The following is a 20,180-nucleotide window of genomic DNA, read 5'->3' as shown; positions in this document are numbered from 1 at the left end:
AGCTGCTTCCATTCACTCCTCTGCCAAGCCAGGGCCCCAGGGTCAGCCATTTCGACTGGGTGGGCCCTCACTGGCGTCTCATAAATTCTCGCCCTGAGTCGCCTTCCCTGTGTCTGCCTTGTCAATGCTTCGGCAAGGACACATCTAAATAATCCAGCCTGGACTCAGGGTTGGAACCCTATGCGTGTCACTTACTAATTCGTGACTTGGACAACTGTTTCATCTCCCTAGGCCTCAGTCTCCACATTATAAACCAGAAACACTTTCTCTTAAAGGTTAAGAAAGTTTAATGCATCTATCCATGGTACTGCTGTGATAGTAATAATTATCGTCGTAGTAGCTTCTCTTTCTAGTCCCGGACTGTAAAGTTATGGCTGCAGGAGCTGAGACAAAGTGTAGGGGTGACCAGTTACAGATTCAGGTTAAATCCAGCCCAGAAATCCTTCACTCTTCTTGGCTGATTTTGAGAACTTGGCAGCCCTTACTGTCCCCTCCCAAGAGCACGGCCACACAGTACCACCTGGACTCCTTTCTCTCCCTTATCCTCCTCCAGTCTCTCTTCATCCTCCCTCTCCCAGAAGAAGAATCCTGTCTTCTTCCTGCACCCTGCATGTGGTTCCCACCCCCAACCATTACGTTCTTGGTGCCTGACTCGGTGGTCCCTTTCTCCCTGGTGCCCTCCCTCCATGGTCACAAACCTCTCCACTCGCTCACTCTCTTTGCTCCCCTGTCCTTCGCGATCCCTTTATCCTACTCCTTCCCAGGTCACAGGTACACTCTTCTTGCCACACTGACTGCTCTCTGCCCTGGTCACCACCCCCTTTCTGCAAACAACCAAGCCGGGACAGAAGCAAAGAGCAAAGGGAAGGAACCCCCCGGGTAGCTTCTCCTCCTCTCCTGGGTCAGAGAACACACACACTCTGCCTATTTTCCACTTTCTTGCTCTGTTCTCTCTTTTTTGAAGCTCTCACATGTGGCCTTGGAGCTGATCTACGTTCCCACTGCCTGTCAGACAGTGGGTGCCCCACGTTCACCTTAAACTGAACACATCTGCAATCGAGCTCCTCCCTCCAATTATCAATCACTTTCTCTCTGTGCCCCCGTTTCTCTTTGAAGTCAAATCCTTTACTCAATCCCAGAGCGTTTTCCTTCCCTTTGGCTCCAACAGGAGTGTGACTCGGTCCTGTTTAGCGGTTGCTGCTGCCCCATGTCCTGTGCTTGCACCCCCGCCCCCCACGAACCTGTTCCAGGTCAGAAACTGTCCCCCGCCCCCAAATGCCTGCTCTGTTTGACTATTTACAGACATGTCATTCCTTTACCTTTACTGTATTAAGTCAACTACTGCTTTACTGTATAGAGTAATAATATTCATAAAAACTACTTTATCCTTTCAGAAACACTTCCTCAGTAGGGCATTTAAGAGCTTCCCATTCACCCGTAATCAGCCAATCTTTTCCGATATATACTCACTGGTCTCCCCAAATTGACTGGCCGGCCCAAGCTTTTCCTGAGACACTCGGCTCTCCTACCTTCGAGCCTCTCCTCACAGTATCTGCTGGCTGATAGGCCAGGCCGCTCCACTTCCGAATAAAATCTACCCAGGGCAAGATGCCATTCAAATGCCACCTCCTTGGTGAAGCTTTCCTGGTCAACTTGTGCAGGAGATGACCCTCCTCTCAACTCTCCAGGCTCCTTAACGCTACTGGGAAAACTCGAACTGAATCCACACTGCCACCTGACCCAGAGACATATAAATAACACTGTCCAGAAGCACTTGCCAAACGTGCTGGTACTGGGTACAGCGGGCTAGGTCTTCGCACTCCCACGGACTGCCTTTACCTGGCCTAAAACAGGAGACGGAGAGGACCCGGTGGCCGTGGCTGGAATAAATGCTGATCTCTGCCGTAGCTGGCCGGCACTTGGGACAGTGAGCGAGGGCTGGGCGGCCCAGGCGTCCCAGTTGTCCGTCTCTGGCTTCTCATTCGTGCTGGTGGGCCACCTGGAAGGAAACATATTCCACCATGAGAAGTTAGTCCTTCCTACGTGCCAGCTTTTCGCCCACGGCAGGCGGAGACCCAGTACGTTTATGGGGCTTTCTAACGTTCAAAAACAAGACGGGGAGGAAAGAGCTTCCGACGTGGGCTTGAGTCTGGGCTTCACACCCTAGTGACGAACCTCAGGCAAATGACAGTAGTCTCTCCGAGTCTTCATTTCCTCATCGATAAAATGGGAACAATATTCTGCCACTCTGGTTCACGGTGAGGGTCCCATGACATATGGGACAGGGTCTCTCTGCAACTCAAGCACCAGAGAGGCAGCCTCGCATGATCACTACGGCCATTTGTAAAAGCGCCAGCGAGGCCAGCAAAAGAGAAGGTCTACAGCATGTGCGAAGCCAGCTTTGCAGCCGGCGCTTAACGCCGTCTCTCTGTCCCATCCACCCTGCGGTGAGTACCCGGCCACATGCCCAGCCACCAGGGCAACGACAAGTGGTATCCTTACAGCAAACAGTCACGCTGGATCTCAGGGACAGTTTTAATTTTGTGATTTTTACAATGTTAAATAAATACATCTGTGTGAACATGAATCCAAATGTAATTTACTTTTTACATCTTTATAAGACATAAGGACATTTGCAAATCAAAAAAATTCCTTTGGGGGTGCCAGGGTGGCTCAGTCGATTAAGCGTCTGACTCTTGATTTCGGCTCAGGTCATGGTCTCACAGCCGTGGAATCGAGCCCTGTTCTGGGCCCTGCACTGGGTGTGGAGCCTGCTTAAGATTTTCTCTCTCTCTCCCTCTCTAATAAAAATTAAAAAAAAAAAATTCCTTTGTTAGACTGCACACCCTGATGCTGGGTGCCCATAATTACAGCAGGAGAACTGCACACCACCCATGTATCACAATGACTGGGTCCACAGCAAAACGAAATCCTAGAAAACACGGTATTTGTCTTCTATGTTAGCCTAGGCTTTAGTTTAAAAAAAGTCGGAACTTTTCAATCAAGATCAGGACAGGAAGGGAGAGTTTCAACTTGGAATCATGCTTAATGGGAGGCGACTTTTTAGTAGAGATTAGACAGGGAGGACCCTTCTGCACCTGCAACCTTTTACATGAAAATAAGAGGATGAAAACCTTGCTATTCTTTACATCCTTCCCTCCACTTACTCCACCCTGGTCACCATGCTCCTTTCTCCCCTCTGTTTGAGCCATCGATCTTTCTCTAGCATTACGTCTGGACTCCTGGCCTTCCATGTTTCTTCTGAAAGATGATTAGACTTGAAAAAAAAAATTAAGATACTTCTTACTCAGATCACTCCTACTTGACTGCTTGTCTAAAATACTTTTCGGGGGCGCCTGGGTGGCTCAGTCGTTAAGCGTCTGCCTTCAGCTCAGGGCGTGATCCCGGTGTTCTGGGATCGAGCCCCGCATCAGGCTCCTCCACTGGGAGCCTGATTCTTCCTCTCCCACTCCCCCTGCTTGTGTTCCCTCTCTCGCTGGCTGTTTCTCCCTATGTCAAATAAATAAAATCTTTAAAAATAAACAAATAAATAAATAAATAAATAAATAAATAAATAAAATACTTTTCGACAACTGCACACGCAGATCATGGTCCTCTAACTGTGAGCATGGACAGCAGTTTCCTCCATCATTTCAAACCTCTGCTTACACACGTCTTTGAAGGCCATTTCCCGATGACCAAGGGCACCGCCCCGACAGCAGCCCAGAGCACATGTCGCTTCGCTCCCCGGTACGTGTGTACCAGACCGATGACAAAGGAAAGCTTTAGAGGAAACAGCTTTCTAGCTTGTCCAAAACCACATGACTGAATTCAATTTCTGTTTCTGACCAGCAAAGAAGGGCTGCTTACATGCAGGAAATGACTCTATGTGCTGACTGACCTGGATGTCAGATCATTAGGAAACGGTATTTCTCCATTTCTTCCACAAGAAGGAAAGACACAGACGAATTACTGAGCGCAGTGAGATGATAGGCTTGATGTCGCGTGTACCAAGACAAATGACTTTGGAGCGATGAGACCATCGGATCCAGGTCAGAGACCGGAATCCACGGTTTGCTAGCAGAGCGGTCAGAGAAAGGGGTACTGAAAATAAGCCCTATCCTTTCCGCAGAGGTACAGCCCAAAACTATGAAAAGGATTACTGAGCGAGGAGGTGAACACTCCTCAGAAAGAGCGTGTCTACACGTACGTGGAGCTGAAGTCAGCCCAGTTGTTGGGGGTCGTGGAGGGCTCTGGAGCGGTCACTGCCACAGGTGCGGGGGTCTCACGCACGGCCAGTTTGGGTGCAGGGGTGGAGGTCGGGTCAGGCCCGGGTTTGACTGGAGCGGGAACCTCATTTTCTGGGATTTTCTCTGCATAGTTTGCAGGGAACCATCCTGTCTTTCCTTTTAATTCTCCGCCAAGCCAGCCCGGTTCTCCAGTTTGGCTTTCATCCACCTGCAGGAAAAGTTACAACGTTTAACTAAAGTGGAGCTAAATCAACCCGTAAAGACACCAAGCACCCTCCCAGGCCCAAGCCCTAAGCCTCCGTCCAAGTCGGACAGACACACCACACATGGATGCCTCTTCACCCTATTCTCGTCTCCTGAACAAACAGCATGTATTGTAATTCAAGTTCTCATTCTTTCTGCCTTTTTTTTTTTTACCCCCCCCCCCAACTTTTCTAGCAATGGCAGTTAAGATAATGTGCTTGAAGTCCTCAGGCCCATAGTTGAAATTTTTAGAGTTACCCTGAATTGGAAAGTGATCTGACAGACTTCATCACTCAGGAGGTCATGTAATTATTAAAAAATAATCTGACTTGGGTTTAGGATTTAAAACTGAAAGCAAAGGGTGCAATCAACATTAATCAGTACTCTAAAAATCTCTAATAACTAAGTGGTATTTGTTCAGCACAGGGATAAGAAAGATAAAAACATGGTCTTAGATGGTTTCCACAGGAAGCAAAGCTGACGTTAAGCCATTTAAAAGCACTTCTTTAATTTTCTCATCATATATCTCATTTAAATTAAATTAAAGAGATTATTCATGGCAACGGTCAATTTTATTAAGGTCCTATGTTTTTCTTTTATATAAATTTAACTTCAATATCATAAAAGTGCACCTGAGAACACAGAATTCTGCTGTTTAAAATTCTCACAGAGGCTATTATATCAAGTGCTTTTAATGTTTGCATTTTAATTCTAACTTAAAAGGATCATTCAAAATCACCAGGATGGTTCTACCTATCTTTAGGAGTTACCCCCACTATTTTATGAGCAACAGGAGAACGACTTTGGAGGAAAATTACGTTCACTATTAGAAAACTATTTTCATTACTAAAAAAGGGTCTATCAGAGACCTTATCTTATTTTAATCCCTTAATATATACTGCCCGAGGAGGTAAAACATTGAACACTTCATCAGACATTAATGTTGCTTTTTAGAAATCACAGACATGAGTAGGTAGGATCGTAACAATGATTCTGGAAAAACAGAAAAAATACCAGTTTTCTAACTCATTCAAATATACAGTAAAAATATTAATATAAAATGAAGCCCCAAACTATGGAACCAAACATCTACTACTTGCATTCAGTGCAGAGTAACTGGAACGTTTATTAGCATACTTGAATTTTAAACATGCTTGGGATGGGGTGGAAAAAGTAGAAGTACATGGCTTACGACTTAACTCTACATCTTATTTATAAAACTTTCAGTAAGTGGAAGATGCTGGCACTCTGCTCCACCTTAAGGAGCCCTTACTGTCAGGGGTAAAAGCAATTTTTAAAACCGAGAAGTCTCCAAAAAGGAGTTCCCCAAGATAAAGAGCGATATTGCTTCAGAGGTTCTCTTTTTTGCTTTACAGTTCTGATATTCTTGCTAACGCTTACATCAGATGTGAACACATTAGCCACTTTTCATTCAACTCCCCCACACTGTTGTGTGCTTACGTTCCTTTTTCTGGGCAGCCCCAACTGTTTCTCTAGATGAGGATTTAAGATGACATTTTTTTCCACTTGGATTTTATGTGAAATGCAAATGGCTAAACGCCTTTCCTTCTTCATTTATATTTATTGGTGATATTATGACACATTTAAACATCACTACAGCTTTGCAATGGAAACACCTGTTTCTGGGCCAGATTGTGCCAGGGGCTCCCCAACTCCTCGGCAGGTTCAACAGTCAAGCTCCACCTCCTTCCACTTATTCTAGGACTACAGGTGATGTCAGGCAGGAGTGAGTGAGGAATGAACTTGAGCCTAAGACAGCGAAAGGTCTGATCAAGAGCAGGGCTCTGCAATTAGACTGGCCCCAATTTAAATACTAGTTCTACCAATTATTAACCGGGTGACTTTGGGCAACTTCCATCTCTTGGTGCCTCAAGTTCTTCATCTATCAAATGGGGATAATAGTACCTGTCTCATTATGGTGGCTACGAGAATTGTGAAATATTTAAAATACTGCCTGGTATATGAGAAGTGTTTTAAAAGCCACCTCTCCTGTTGTCCCACTCTAAATCTGTACTGAAGCTCTCTCATTTGGTCTTTTGTCCTGTTCTAAGGGCCTGGTCTTTACCCTCACTTCAGGGAACCAGTCCTGGTTTCCTGTATGGGGGCGCTCTCTGCTCTAGAAAGCTGCCTGGGACCCCGGGCCCTCTGTGTTTGCCTTATTGCCAGCAGCAATCCTTTAGGGGCTGGAGTTCAATCCTGGATCATGGCCTGCCTGGAACTCCTACTGGTCTGTCCAAATAGGACCTCCTCAAATGTTCACTGCTTTACTCAATTATGTCCTATGTTTTACTGTCATTCCCTTGACACACAGGGTCTTATATGGTTAACAGGACTTTTGGGACTGACGTCTGGAACTGGATCTGAAGCCCCCTGGGGAGATCTAGCTTGTATCCCAGGTAGCTGATCACACCCAGCCCTGTTTCCCTGATAAGACAGAAAGCATGCGTCACCGCTGCAAGATGGTTTGTATAGTTAGGAAGCAGAGAAGGTACCACATCATTCTCTTATCTGTGCCAACAAGAGTTTCTCCATCCTTCAGGGTAATAATGAAATCAGTTTTGCCCTTTTAACCAAGGAAATTCACTGGTCAGCTTTGACCAAACAATAGTCTCAATTAGCCTGATTTGTTCTTATAGGAATCCATTAATTTTAACGAATAACTTAAAGATTCTGAGGATAGAAGAAAAATTCATTCTTAACGTTAAATTAACCACTCAGAAAAAGCACAAAGTTTGTCAAAAGGAGAAACATTTCTTCCTGGATTTGGGAACCCTGGCCCAAAATGCCAATCCAATGATGGAAAAACAGTGTGCACAATCAGAACAGAACAGGAGTTCAGCATATAAACTTTTCAACAGGGCTGGCTATAATGTGGAGTTTAATGTATGTCAAGTAGATCCATCTATGGGAGGCTCTAAGTCAGGGGGATCTGAAATACTAACAACATTGGCCTTAATACACTTTCATTTCACCAGCCCCACTGCATTTGAGGTCATTCTGGTGGAACATCAGCAAAGAGGGAAACACAAACCTCAGATACTGCGTACGTGTCTCAAATGTTACCGATCTAGTCTACAGAATGTTAATATCCACCGTATGCTGCAGGGCTTGACTGCAACAGTCAAATGCACATGGCAGCTTATGAGGTTCAAGTACATACGGCTAAGCCCGATAATACTCTTTTCTCAAGGTTTCTATGCTTCACGGCTGCCAAATACATCAGGTAGCGTAAGTATTCCTGAAATCTCTGACCTTGTCGCAAAGAGGGGAAAAAGAAATTCCCTCTCCCCTCACAAGCATGACACAGAACAAGGACAGCAAAGAGATTTAAACTGTGTACAGACTCAGGCCAGGTGGTGGGGCTGCCTGGGATGTGCTGAGGAGTACGGGGAGCAAGACACGGTTCATGCATTTGCTAGCTTGGAAATGCAAGGTTTTCCCCAAAACTTTTGGGTTAGAATATTGAAATTGTTCTCTAAAGCCCTAATCTAGAGTTCGTCAAATTTTTCCTCTGTTCTAACTACTCAACTCTGCTCTTGCAGCACAAAAGCAGCTGTAGGCAGTATGCAAATGAATGAGTCCAGCTGTGCTCCAATAAAACTTTATTACAAAACAAGCAGGGGGCTGCACTTGGCCCACTCCTGGAATCGGATGTGTACTGGTCCCTCCGAACAGTAATGATACTATGACCAACTGTGACTAAACAAGCCAACCACCTCAAATGTTAAGGTTACAGAAATCAAAGGAAGGCAGGAAAGGAAAGATACTGACTATATTAAAAAAAAAAAAATCTCCATCAAGAGAAAACAAGGAGAAACAATGAGTTTACTGTTACACGATTAACATCAAATTAGAAGATGAACAATTTTCAGAATGAATTGAACTGGTTGATGGCTGACAACCGCTAACAAAGTGTCCTTTTCTGGGATGTGTTTCAGAAAGGACTTCGAATTAGTCTTGACAGGAAAAAGGCATTAGGTTAGATTGGTGGTTCCCAAAGTGACTGTTTAACACAACTACCTGGAAAAGATACTGAATCCTGAATACGGAGAAAAGTGCCCAGAGTCTCTAGGGGTGAGCTCTGGATCGCATATCTCTTCTAAGCTCCCTGAACAGTTCTAATGTCCTCAGTCCTTCACCACCCAGACCTGCTGAGTCAGATGATTGGCCTGTGCTCTTAAGACAAACTTCAACAAAATGGCAGTGAGCAAAAGCCTTCTGATTTTTTTTTTTAAAGTAAGCTCTACACCCAACATGGGGCTTGAACTCATCACCCCGAGATCAAGACTCACATGCTCTTCTGACTGAGCCAGCCATGAGGCCCTCTTCTAATTTCTTAGGCTATTCCAATACACTATGGATGTCAAATTTGATCTATTCACCCTCCAAATATTGGGACCTCAGGATCAGAAGATAGGCCATCAATGTTCACAGTATTTAAGTCTTAGCTGTCAAGGTCAAACTCAATGACGAAGCTTCCATTAAGAAGTTCTTCTCTGAGTATATCGGTCCATTCTGATTCCTTTCTTCTTAAATTCCTAGCAGAGCTAGTAAGCATGCATGGAGAACTTCATCAGACGTTGGCTTTTTCATGTGCTTCTCCCTACTTTTCTAAAAAGATTTTAAACATCTGAATGGCAGATGTCATCTTCGATTTCTTTATATTATAAACAATATTTAGAATAGGACTATATACAAAATACCACTTTAACTTTGTTAACCGTGGGAAAAAATATTTTTTGGAGAAAACTGGACTGATAGTTAACTTCCTTCAAAAACAAGACTTTCTAAAGCTCTCTCCAAGACTGCTGATGTTAAAAAAGGAAACGTTTGACTTCTGAAATCTAACCAGGAATAGTCCGCTAATGTACAAAGAAGTCTGAGAAATGTGAGAATCTGATGACTATTGTGCTCACAAAAATAAGTGAAATCCTAATTATTCAACCAAGAGATTGATAGTAACGTTCTACTACCTATTTTCATGATATTTCTTAACCTCAAACTTCAGAGAATAAAAAAATTGTTACTATCACATGTCAATTTCCCTTGGGTTTTTTTGCGCTGATTGTTAACCCCACGAAGATAATACAGTTGAATGCCATTTGGGGTGTAATGTTGCACCGTGCAGAAGACGACACTGCTGCTGTTCCCTCAGCAAACCAGTAAATTATGCTAAGCTGTATATTCCATCCTTCATGACATATCTGGGATGTCTGAGATAAAGCAAACACCATTCCAGACCTGGATACTCATTCTCTGTTACACTTGTCAAAGCTGGATTTATTTTTAGTTGAGACACTTGTAAATATGAAAATAATAAAAAAGTACAAAAAAATTAAACATGAAAGCCGCCTCTTTACTGCCCAGCAGTAACCGATGTTGACGGTTTCATGTTTGTATTTCAAGAATTTAACCACACACATAAAAACATTCACATATACACACACACAGATTTTTATTTAACCAAAATGCAATTATACTGTACATATTGTTTCTGCCTTTTTCTTCTTTTTTTACTGGTGAGCTTATCTGTATGTGAACTGTTTTTTTATTTTTTATTTTTTCACATCTTAAATCTTCCTGCTCAGCTATACCATAATTTATTTAAACCATTCCCTTACTTATACGGGGCTATTCCTTTTTTGTTTTTACCAACAATGCTGCAGGCAACATTCGTCTACACATGTATTTATGCATATGCCAAAATACCATCTAGAGGAGGGAGAAAAGCAGAATTTCTGGGTCAAGGGGAATAAGAATTTTAAATTTAAATAGGTATGGTCAAATTGCTTTTAAAATAGCTTGGCCAATTCATACAACCATGCTGACAGTGTGTATCTCATCTACTTTCCTGCACTCTTGATAAAGCTGCATATACCAAACCTTTAAACTTGCTCAGGTGAGAAATGAAAAATGTGATATGGTTTTTTTAACTTGCATTTCCTGATCACCAATGAGATAAAGCCTCTTTTTGTGTATTTTTAATATCATATACTTTTCTTCATGTGTGAATATCTCTTCAGATCCTTGGACAAGTTTTGTAAGTTTTGGGAGTCTATACATAATATGGATATGTTTTGCAATATAGAAGTTTTAATTATTTTCTGTTGTCAAATCTGTCCATTTTTACCATTTATGGCTTCTGGTTTTAACTTTTCCAGAAAGGTATTTCTTTGCCAGGAAATTATTTCCATAGTCTCCTTTAAAAAAATTTTTTTTGAAGAAATATAACTTTTAAAGTTTAAACTACTTGGAACTTATTTTTGTCTGTAGCCGGAGATGGAGACTTAACCTTATAATTTGCCAAATACACAGCCTTTAAGTTAGTCCTTAAATGGAATTTAGCAAAGAGAAATCCGGTACACAAACTTTTATACCTTTTTTTTTTTTTAAAGCAAAACCTACCACACAAACTCAAAACATATTTTTACTGCCACGACAACACCCAAAGATATGTGTACTTACACAGAATCAGTGATTTAAAAGAAGGAAACATTTAATAAGATGCAGACTTCCTGACAGTTACACAGACTTACCCATTCCCCTTTAACCTCCACCAGGAAAGCAAAGGTTTGAAAGCAAGGCAAAATATGTTTAATGAATGTTTTAGTTTTACAGCACATCTCAACTCTATTCATCTAGTCAAGCTGGTGGTTAACTAGCCAGTTTGAGGAATAATATCATTTTAACAGGACTATGTTTCCAAAAAATAGCAATTATTTCTCGCTAAAGCACAGACCATCTAGAACACTTCCTTATTGTAACATCTGTAACACTTCCTTATCTCAAGAAGAGAACACTACTTTTCTGTACCTTGTGTTGCGACAAAACCCAGTTTCAAAACCATTAGGCTCTTTTTTTTTTTGTTTCAGTGTAAAGACACAACTTTGTAATGAGGTCCTCTCTGATGTCACATTGTACTTTCACAAGTTTTTTAGAGTCCCAGTATGGTATTCTTATATATTTTAACAATTCATACACTTTAAAAGCCACGATAGTTCAAAGACGAGGCAGTACGAGTGAAGTGCGTCAGGCCATTAGAAAACAGGGTGGGAAAGAGTCAGTGGTGAAGGAGATGCCTCGCACCACTGGAGCACTGTGCCCACGCCACAGAGAAACCAGCCGCTCTTTCTGTAAAGAGCGTGTGAGGCCGCACGCAGGCCGCACACACTGTTTGCTGAACGAAGGCTGCACTTTTTTTGAAGAGGGTTTGTTATTGTTACGGAGATTTTGTCTTCTAGAGAATCTGATATTTGGCCCTGACTCCCTTATTTGAAGCCCATGATAATTTGAGAAAAAACTGTCCGAAATAAAGGGGAGAAAGGATTGAGATCTCTGAAGACCGAATACGTTGTTCTTTCTATATATTTTGGCTTATTAAGGATCGTATATTCTCCACACAGAGACCTGATCTATACACGCAAGATGAACGCGTGAGTGACAGTGCAATGATCTGTGCATTACCCTTGAACTTCAAAGATACCTACCGCTGGTACCACAACCACGTTGGTCTCAGTAAGAGTTCTTTTACAATTTGGAACCATTCCCATCTTTAAACAAACAAAAAATGCCAAGAGTAATGCAAAGTTTGACTACTTCTACGACTCTTAATTCTGAAGTTACTAACTAGATGGAAGAACTACTGTTTTCTTTTAGAAAATAATTTAGGTTAACCGCCTGGTTTTATTCTTTCCTAAACTGGTTACTACAGTTTGAGTTACAATCACACGATTATATTTAACTATTAGTATAATTAAAGGAAATCAACTATGACAAAGCAAAATTCTGAACTCTTTTATTTGCTCATTTATAGAGTAAGAAGACAGATTAACTGTATGTAATTCATGACTCTTCACACAATTCAAAGATCACAAAATTAAAGGGGAAAAAAGATGCACTGACCCAAAGATACAAAAGTGATCACTGGCAATTGTGAAAGTGATGATAAAACATCCTGCATTTAAAACTATTTCTTAAAGACTATTCATAGTATTTAAGTAGCAATTTAAACTCTGAAATTACCAGACCTTTACAGATCTAGAAACACGCTAAGGCTGTGAAAACAACCCATTTTCTTTAACACCTCTATCTTAAAGTGATGCTAGGATCCATTTCTAAATATCATCTTTCATTCTAATAGAAAAGGAAGATTGAGCCCATAATTCAAAAACCCTGGATTTCACACTCGGCAACAATTTCACGCTGTCAAATAAAGTGCAAGAGGAAGACAGATGCTTATCATCAAGAGAAAATTACACTTTGACCGGAGTCTTTCTTACCATTACTATATCTCCGGGCTGGATCGTGATCTCATCATGACTTCTGGATTCAAACGGATAGAGCGCTCGGTAATACACCACCTTTACGTTCTCCTGTGCAGAAATTGTAAGTGGGCCTTTTTCTATTTACAAAACAGTGGGGAGAAGGGAACAAAAATAAAGCATTACACGGGACACATATGCATGACAACAAGCCAAACAAATGACCTCTCTCCTCTGCTGTTGACCTGAACATCTGAACTCTTTCCATCTATTCAAGGAATTTCTGAAGCACACACTTCGTGCCAAAGGAGAGCCAAATCTGACGTCAGCAACTCAGATCCATCAGCGTTCACTGGCTGCGGCTCTCTGAACAAAGGCCATCCCAATGCTGACGGCAGTGAGGCTGTCTTGTCTTAGGTCCCCGAAGAACTGCCTCCTGGCTGAGGCTCCAGCTGTACACATCTGTAAAGCACCAGGACCCCTCTCCCCCACCCGGGCTGCCGAGTACAATGCAGCAGTTAGAATGTGACCCCCAATCTGAATCAGCCAAGAAGAAACCTCCTTTGGCAGGAAGCAAAGCAGCACAACTTTCCACGTTAAAAGACTTGTAAATGTTGCTATCTTTGGCTGCTGACTTCACCAATGATGATTATTACTGATAATCCCCAGGGAAGTTAAGTCTTCCTCTACATCTCCCAGGGGTGGGGAAATGAGCCTAATGACAGACCTTATAGGAAAATAATTTAGATTTTAAATAAAAATTTTTAAAAATGCACGCAAGTAGAAGACATTTTGACCTCTGATTCACTTGACAGTACCTAATCAGGGCCCTCTGAACTGTTTTATCCTAGTAATGTAGGTATTTAGCCACACATCTATTTTCTCTGAAAAGCAGGGAGGGCAAGGTATTATCTTCATGGAGTCTGGGGCTGGATGAGGTGCAACACTTCCCACTGACCACAGGAAGAAGAAATCCTCATTTTATACTACGAGGAAACATAAGGAATTTAATTGCCCAAGATCGAGTACTGGTGAAATTATTTTCATATCAAAGAAAGCATTAAAACATAAATTTGCTTGCCAGCCTTTCTCCCTGGACTGCAGCCATCTGGATGTGGGGCCCGACTCCGAACCCCACCCCCATCTCTGCCCACGGTAAACAGGAAACAAACCTTACGGAACAGTGTGCTTCTTTCTTTCCTTTCTGTATACCAATAAAAAGCACACGGATAATCGGACAAATCAAATCGATATAACTTGCCATACAAAGGAAAAGGCAATCACTTTCTTCAATCACTTTCTTCAGCTGAGTACTATCTGCAAAGCTGCCCAGTATCACAGAGCCACATGGGAATCTTGAAAATACATCCTAGGTTGCATCTGACATAAGAGATAATGTTTTCTAGCGATTTCAAAGGCCTTCATTTTCCATATTTAAAGAGGCAACTTATGATCAAAGGGCAAAAAGAAAAAAAAAAAGTCACAGTTTTCAAAAGGTCAAAAACACGGCTTCATGTAGCATCGGCTGAAGACAGATCAGTGTGGGCAAGGGTGCCCGAAACAGCGCAGTAATTCCCAGAGAAAACAGCCAACTGGAGACACAACAGGTTCTTTCCAGATCTGGGATACAGATTTCTGGATGGGGCTTGGTAAGGAAGCTCATGCCATTTTTGTCTGCAAAGGCTCTGGATGCCAGCGTGAGAGGGACCAAAGGCTGGCAGGGTGGTGAAGGATTAAACAGGCATTTCATGAGCCTCGAGAATGAACATCTGCACTGTCTGAAAAAAGGACACTGGCCTTCTCACCCATCTCTGTGAAAGGAGCCAAGACAGGGCCTGCCTACACACGGGAATTCCTCAGGACGATCTGGCAGAGGAAACGTATTTGCTAGAATGACTTCCGCCCCTACTACCTGTGGTGGACCAGGGTGCCTGGACAGCTGGCTTGGCTGGTTCCTGATGCTGATGGAAAAGCCGGCTCATCTTGTCTTGCGAGTCCGGTTTGCTTTTCTCCTCACTGTCCTTCTTCTTGACGCTCTCCTCCCTTCTGAGCTTTTCTTCATCGTGGATCTTCCTTGGCCGCTGATGTGCATCGTCCTGCTGCGCGTGCTCGATCCACTGCTTGTCCCTCTCCTGAGCTCGTCTGTCAACGAAATGCTTGATTACAGCCAGGAAGCGACTCCCGCTTAACACTGCTGTGGGCGCTCTTCACAGAACCCAGAAAAACACAGGAAGAAGATTTCTGATGTGTTTTACCAAGTGGTTAGAAGACTAACAAAGAGACTTCTCGATGCTAAAACTGGTACTTCACTGCAAAAAGCTGTTAACACACACAGGAACGATGAGAGCACGCACCTAGACGAACACACACGTGGTTCCCCAAAACTGAAGGCGAAAGCAACAGAATCGTCTGAACCCTTTAGGTAGCGGCCATCCTGTTACTAAACATTAGTCTCTGTGCATTTTCCTGAACCTGAAAACTTCGTATTTGTCAAAGCAGCTGATGCGAAGGGACAAGTGCAATTAAATCTAGGCCCTGAAATCTAAGACGACCTCAATTGGAAGCCCACAGGACAGGACTGCGGTGATTTTGCTCTCACTGCACGATAGTCTGTAATATCAGAAAACACTTTAAAGAAACCCACGTGCAAAAGTAAAAAATACAGTGATAGTAATAACTAGTCCTCCCCCAACATGAACTCTATTACCCTTCACATCAGGGGAGTAGGTCCTATTAATGTCCCCATTTCTACATGGGAGAAAAATGAGGCAGAGATTTAAAAGGCCTGTCCAAGGCCACATGGCCACACCCGCCTGGGGTTCAATCCCAGGCAGCCCGGTTCTAGGCTCCACACCCTGAACTGCTATCCTGTGACATGGCCAACACACAGAGGTCATCTCCTGGAATTAGGAAACTGCCAAAGGAATATAATATAAACAAAGAAAGCTTGTATTAGCCATTTAAAAAATATGGTATTTATGTCTACCCTGTATTACGTATGTGAAAATTTAGTGGAATAAAATTCTTTAGCTTAAATCGTTAACATTTTACTTACTTTCAAAATATCTTTTAAGAAAGCACAAAAAAGTTTTTTGGAAGGGATCCCCTACCTCTGTCGTCATTTGTAACAACAACAACAAAAACACACAATAGAATTTGCTTAATATTTGCTACTAATAAAAGTCATCAGGTATAGTGTATAGCCATGTAATTTCTGAAATTAATTTTTGGATACTATTTATATGATTGAAAGCAGGAAAGCTACCCTTTTTTGTATTATGGTATTTGGAGTTGATTTCTACTCCACAGAAATGTTTAAGCTCAGTGCAGCACAGCGTTTTATCAACTTTGAAGGTTAAGGAAAGGACAGAGTTCGGGTTAATCAGCACATCCAAGAAATGAACCCTTGAGCCAAAGCCCAAGAAAACCGCAGAACAGTCCTCTAAATCGGTTAGAGACTCTACCCACCTGTCCACTGGTCAACTGTGCGCGTCCACTTGTACGGGGATAACTGACAGTACGGTGCTCTGAATGTACTTTCTCTTCCTTATGATTTTAACATTTTCTTCCTCTAGCTCGCCTTATCGTAAGAACACAGTATACAACACACATAACAGACAAAATGTGTTCATCGACTGGTTATGTTTCTGTAGGCTTCCTTCCAGTCAACAGGAGGCTGTTAGTAGTTAAGTTTTGGGGGAGTCAAAAGTTATACTCAGATTTCCACCTGAGCAGGCGGTCTGTGCCCCTAAGCCCCTTGTTGTTCGAGGGTCAACTGTATTACACACACCCACAACAAAATGTGCACTGCTCTGGGGAGCTGCACTGAGCTCGGCCCACTGAAGTCAATGCCTTCCTCGAGTTACGTTTCTTCATCTTTTTATTCTAATTTCAATAACCAATTTTTACATTTACAGTGCATCACTGAAATATTTGGTCATTTTTGTTTCCTGGAGTCAAAAATTAATTGAACTTTAACAAGCAAATATCCAGTAACAAAATCAGACACACCGAAAGTTAACAAATAAATTTCTACGACTCATGACAGAAAGTTACCAGTGAAAGTTACAAACCACAAACACAAATATTCAAACAAAGATGAATAAAAAAAATGTGTCTGGATCCTAAGCAGCAGCAAATTTTCTCGTTTTGTACTCAAGTTTAACTTGCAGTTAAGAAAAGAAGAAAGAAGTCGGAGTGGCACACTGTCAGTCCTACTGGAGAAAGCCTGTGCGGCGAGCACTCAGGGGCTTTGATTTCAAACCCAGCGCTCGGACAGCCACTGTTATTAAAAGGCTGTGAACTGGAAACGTATTTTGGTCATTGGCATGCAAACGAGCATACCAAGTGTCCTAATTTCCTTGTATAATTCCATTTATCTACATAGTAGTAGCTTGGGAGAGCTCTGGAAACTAACCAAAAACTTCAGGGGGTACTTATATATGCAAAGATTTATATACACATGTATTTGTGCTTGCGCGCACGCACACACACACACACACTCCAAAGACTGAAGGCTCTTTCTGGTCAGTAGGTACTTGCAGAAGCCCTGCAAAGAATAATAAATACTAAAAGTTCCTTCCGGATGGGTCCACGATCCACAGTAAAAGACTCACCTTTGGGCTTCTTCTTTTTGTTTTTCTAATTCTATGATCTTTCGCTCTTGTTCCTTCTGTTTTAGACGTTCAGCCTCTATGGACTTTTGTTTCTGGAGCTGTTGCTTATTATGTATTTCTCTTAGTTCCTACAAATAATCAGGAAACAGTTCACATAAGGACACGAGGTGACAGGCATTTCCACTGTTTATCACAGGCAACATTTCATAGTGGGGAAGTCCAGACATTTAGGAGACTAACATCTCAGATTTGGAAAACCAAAAATCACTCTACATTTTGACATGACTGATCTCCAAGAGTTGTTCCAGGTTATATCTTAGTGAGTCGTAAAACATTACACCATCTCCCATTACATGCTTTAGAAGGAGCTTGCTAGCGACGGGTATTAGAGAAGCTACGTGGTTCAAGACTCGGCAACAGAAATGGATTTAACCAGCTTTAAGGTACGGTGATGATCAATAAAGCCCCAAGGGGCTTCGGGTAATGAAGCAACACCTGCCTCTACTGGCTTGGAAAATACACACCGCCTCCATCCAAACCTGACCTTCTTATGCTATGCTGCCTTAGAACAGATGGCCATCCCTCTGCTCCACAACCTGGACTGTCCCCACCAGGGTCTGTCTGTCTTCAAATCACACCCTTCCGGAGCATCTTCTCTTGTGAAATCCAAGTGTGAAGCTGTCGACTTCCCCACACTAACCCATCAGTCAGGTTGAAAATAAATGTGATAATATGACAGTCACCATGTTGAACCCAACTTCCTCATTTGATATCAGTCCCCAGGAAAAACAGGGATTTCCTTAGCAGACGACTGAAAACAAGATGCATTTTATGATATTTATTTATTTATTTTTTTAAAAAAGATTTTATTTATTTATTTGACAGACAGCCAGCGAGAGAGGGAACACAAGCAGGGGGAGTGGGAGAGGAAGAAGCAGGCTCATAGCAGAGGAGCCTGATGTGGGGCTCGATCCCATAACGCCGGGATCACATCCTGAGCCGAAGGCAGACGCTTAACCGCTGTGCCACCCAGGCGCCCCCATTTTATGATATTTAAAGTACTCGAGTCAGAACTTTAAACATCCCAAGTATAAATAAAGAAATGCCTGTTGAGCGAGAACTCATATAGGTTCCATACAGGAACCCAATGGTCACTAACAGATTCAGTCACCGAGATGCCTCCTGCTTGTGTCAACAATAAATCGGATGAGTCAGTATCCAGGAGAGCCAAGGATGCATTTTTTTTTTTTTTTTTTTGGTCTGTAAGGGTACATTTCCAGTTGACTTCTTCGACTGGGTAACTAGGGTGAGTCCCCCGAGGTGGCAGCCCTGGGGTCTTTTTGGTGAGATACAAGAATTGAAGTAAGGTTTGCCCTGTCTTCTTCATCTTGTCCACTGGTTAAGCCCAAATGGGTAGGTTTCCTCCTGCCTTAAACTCCTACCTTTAGATTCATTCAGAGATGGAACAAAGGTAGAGCATTGTCTATAGAAGATCGGTGTTTAAATGCACTTATTCCTAGAGAAAAGCCCTAAGCATTACGCTAACCTTTTTCTGCTAGCTAGCCTGTTCTCAGGATAAAGTAAGAATGCAAAAACGAGTGTTTTATAAACCAGAAGTGACTTTGAGAGGTCCTAAGAGGGATCAGTGAGATAAAAGGAAAAGTTTTTAGGAATCAGGAGTTAGGAGGAGATGGTACTGAGGAGGGTGCTGGGGTGACAACTGGGGGAAGTAGGCACTGGAAAAGCAGGGAAGGAAGGAAGGGACTTCGGTGGGGTATCAGCAGATGAGACTGGGAATATCTAGGCAGGAGGCAGCAGAAAGAAGCAACGCTGTATACAGGGCACACACTGGTGGACTGTACTCTATGGCAGATGCCTGGGAACGCGACTTGGATTTGATATTTTAGAGACAAATGGAAAACTGGGGCCACTTCCTATTGTTAGAGTAATTTGTACTTTTGGCTCCAGTTAATATCTCTATGTGAAAAGGAAAACTGCAGTGGGAGGATATGAAATCAATCTCTAAAGTCCTAAGAGAGGGACCCAAAAGTTGGGTCCTGCAGAGACAGCGATGGCCCTCTCCATCATTAGCCCAATGACTGAGGCCCTTTAAAAGGAAGAGGAAAAAGGGACTGAAACGTTTCCTTTTTTCCTTACTTTAAAATTTCATCTTCAATTGCATAAAATTCTTAAATAGGTTTAGAAAGAATAATTCATGGCAATAGACAATAATCAAAAGTACTGAACTGGGAACAAAGAAACCTGGATTGTGATCTCACGTCCCTGACATGGGCCAACAGCTAAATTAGAGTGGATGGCCCTTAGGTTTTCCACTTTAAGATCCGTTAAATTCTTTGACACTGTTGATCACATAAAAAAATTACTCCTTATTTATTTCAGTGTCTCTTATATTTAGGGTTTTATTCTTCCTACAGGAGTAAACCAAAAAGGCATAACTAGTAAGCAAAATAACCAAGCCGAAATTAAATACAGAGGAGTTAAGAAATGGCAGGGGAAGAGTGACATTTTAGTTTGGAGTTCAGGAGCCTGATTACATATTAAAATAGAAAAGCTGTTACTTTACCCAGGAAAAATGTATTTATAGGCAGAGTGATATTCAAAATATTTAACAACAGATACTGCACAAGCACTGGCCAAGTGGAATGAACACCGCCCGTGATATACCAATACACCCATGAAAAATGGCTTTACACTTTACCAAAGAATTACAATGCACATTTCCTTTCCATACAGGGCTCTACTGATTGAATGGTAACTTACAGATCATT

The 20,180-nt window shown here is 42.4% G+C and overlaps 1 protein-coding gene across 12 annotated transcripts in view; it reads right to left on the bottom strand.

Moving 5' to 3' along the window:
- ITSN1 (intersectin 1) overlaps positions 1 to 20,180 on the bottom strand; it is a 204,079-nt gene that overhangs the window by 60,853 nt on the left and 123,046 nt on the right. For all 12 annotated transcript variants that reach the window (XM_026510388.3, XM_048214865.2, XM_026510536.3 and 9 more), the window contains 5 exons: positions 17,392 to 17,519; positions 14,688 to 14,917; positions 12,794 to 12,915; positions 4,211 to 4,458; positions 1,840 to 1,999 (listed from right to left, as the gene is read on the bottom strand). In XM_026510388.3, the coding sequence (XP_026366173.2) occupies positions 1,840 to 1,999; positions 4,211 to 4,458; positions 12,794 to 12,915; positions 14,688 to 14,917; positions 17,392 to 17,519 (888 nt within the window). The remainder of the gene's footprint in view (positions 1 to 1,839; positions 2,000 to 4,210; positions 4,459 to 12,793; positions 12,916 to 14,687; positions 14,918 to 17,391; positions 17,520 to 20,180) is intronic.

Source organism: Ursus arctos, unplaced genomic scaffold (genome assembly GCF_023065955.2).
Source record: "Ursus arctos isolate Adak ecotype North America unplaced genomic scaffold, UrsArc2.0 scaffold_4, whole genome shotgun sequence".
In the NCBI taxonomy this organism is placed as follows: Eukaryota; Metazoa; Chordata; class Mammalia; order Carnivora; family Ursidae; genus Ursus; species Ursus arctos.
The sequence above is the reverse complement of the archived record's forward strand: the minus strand, read 5'-3'. Positions and strand labels throughout refer to the sequence as shown.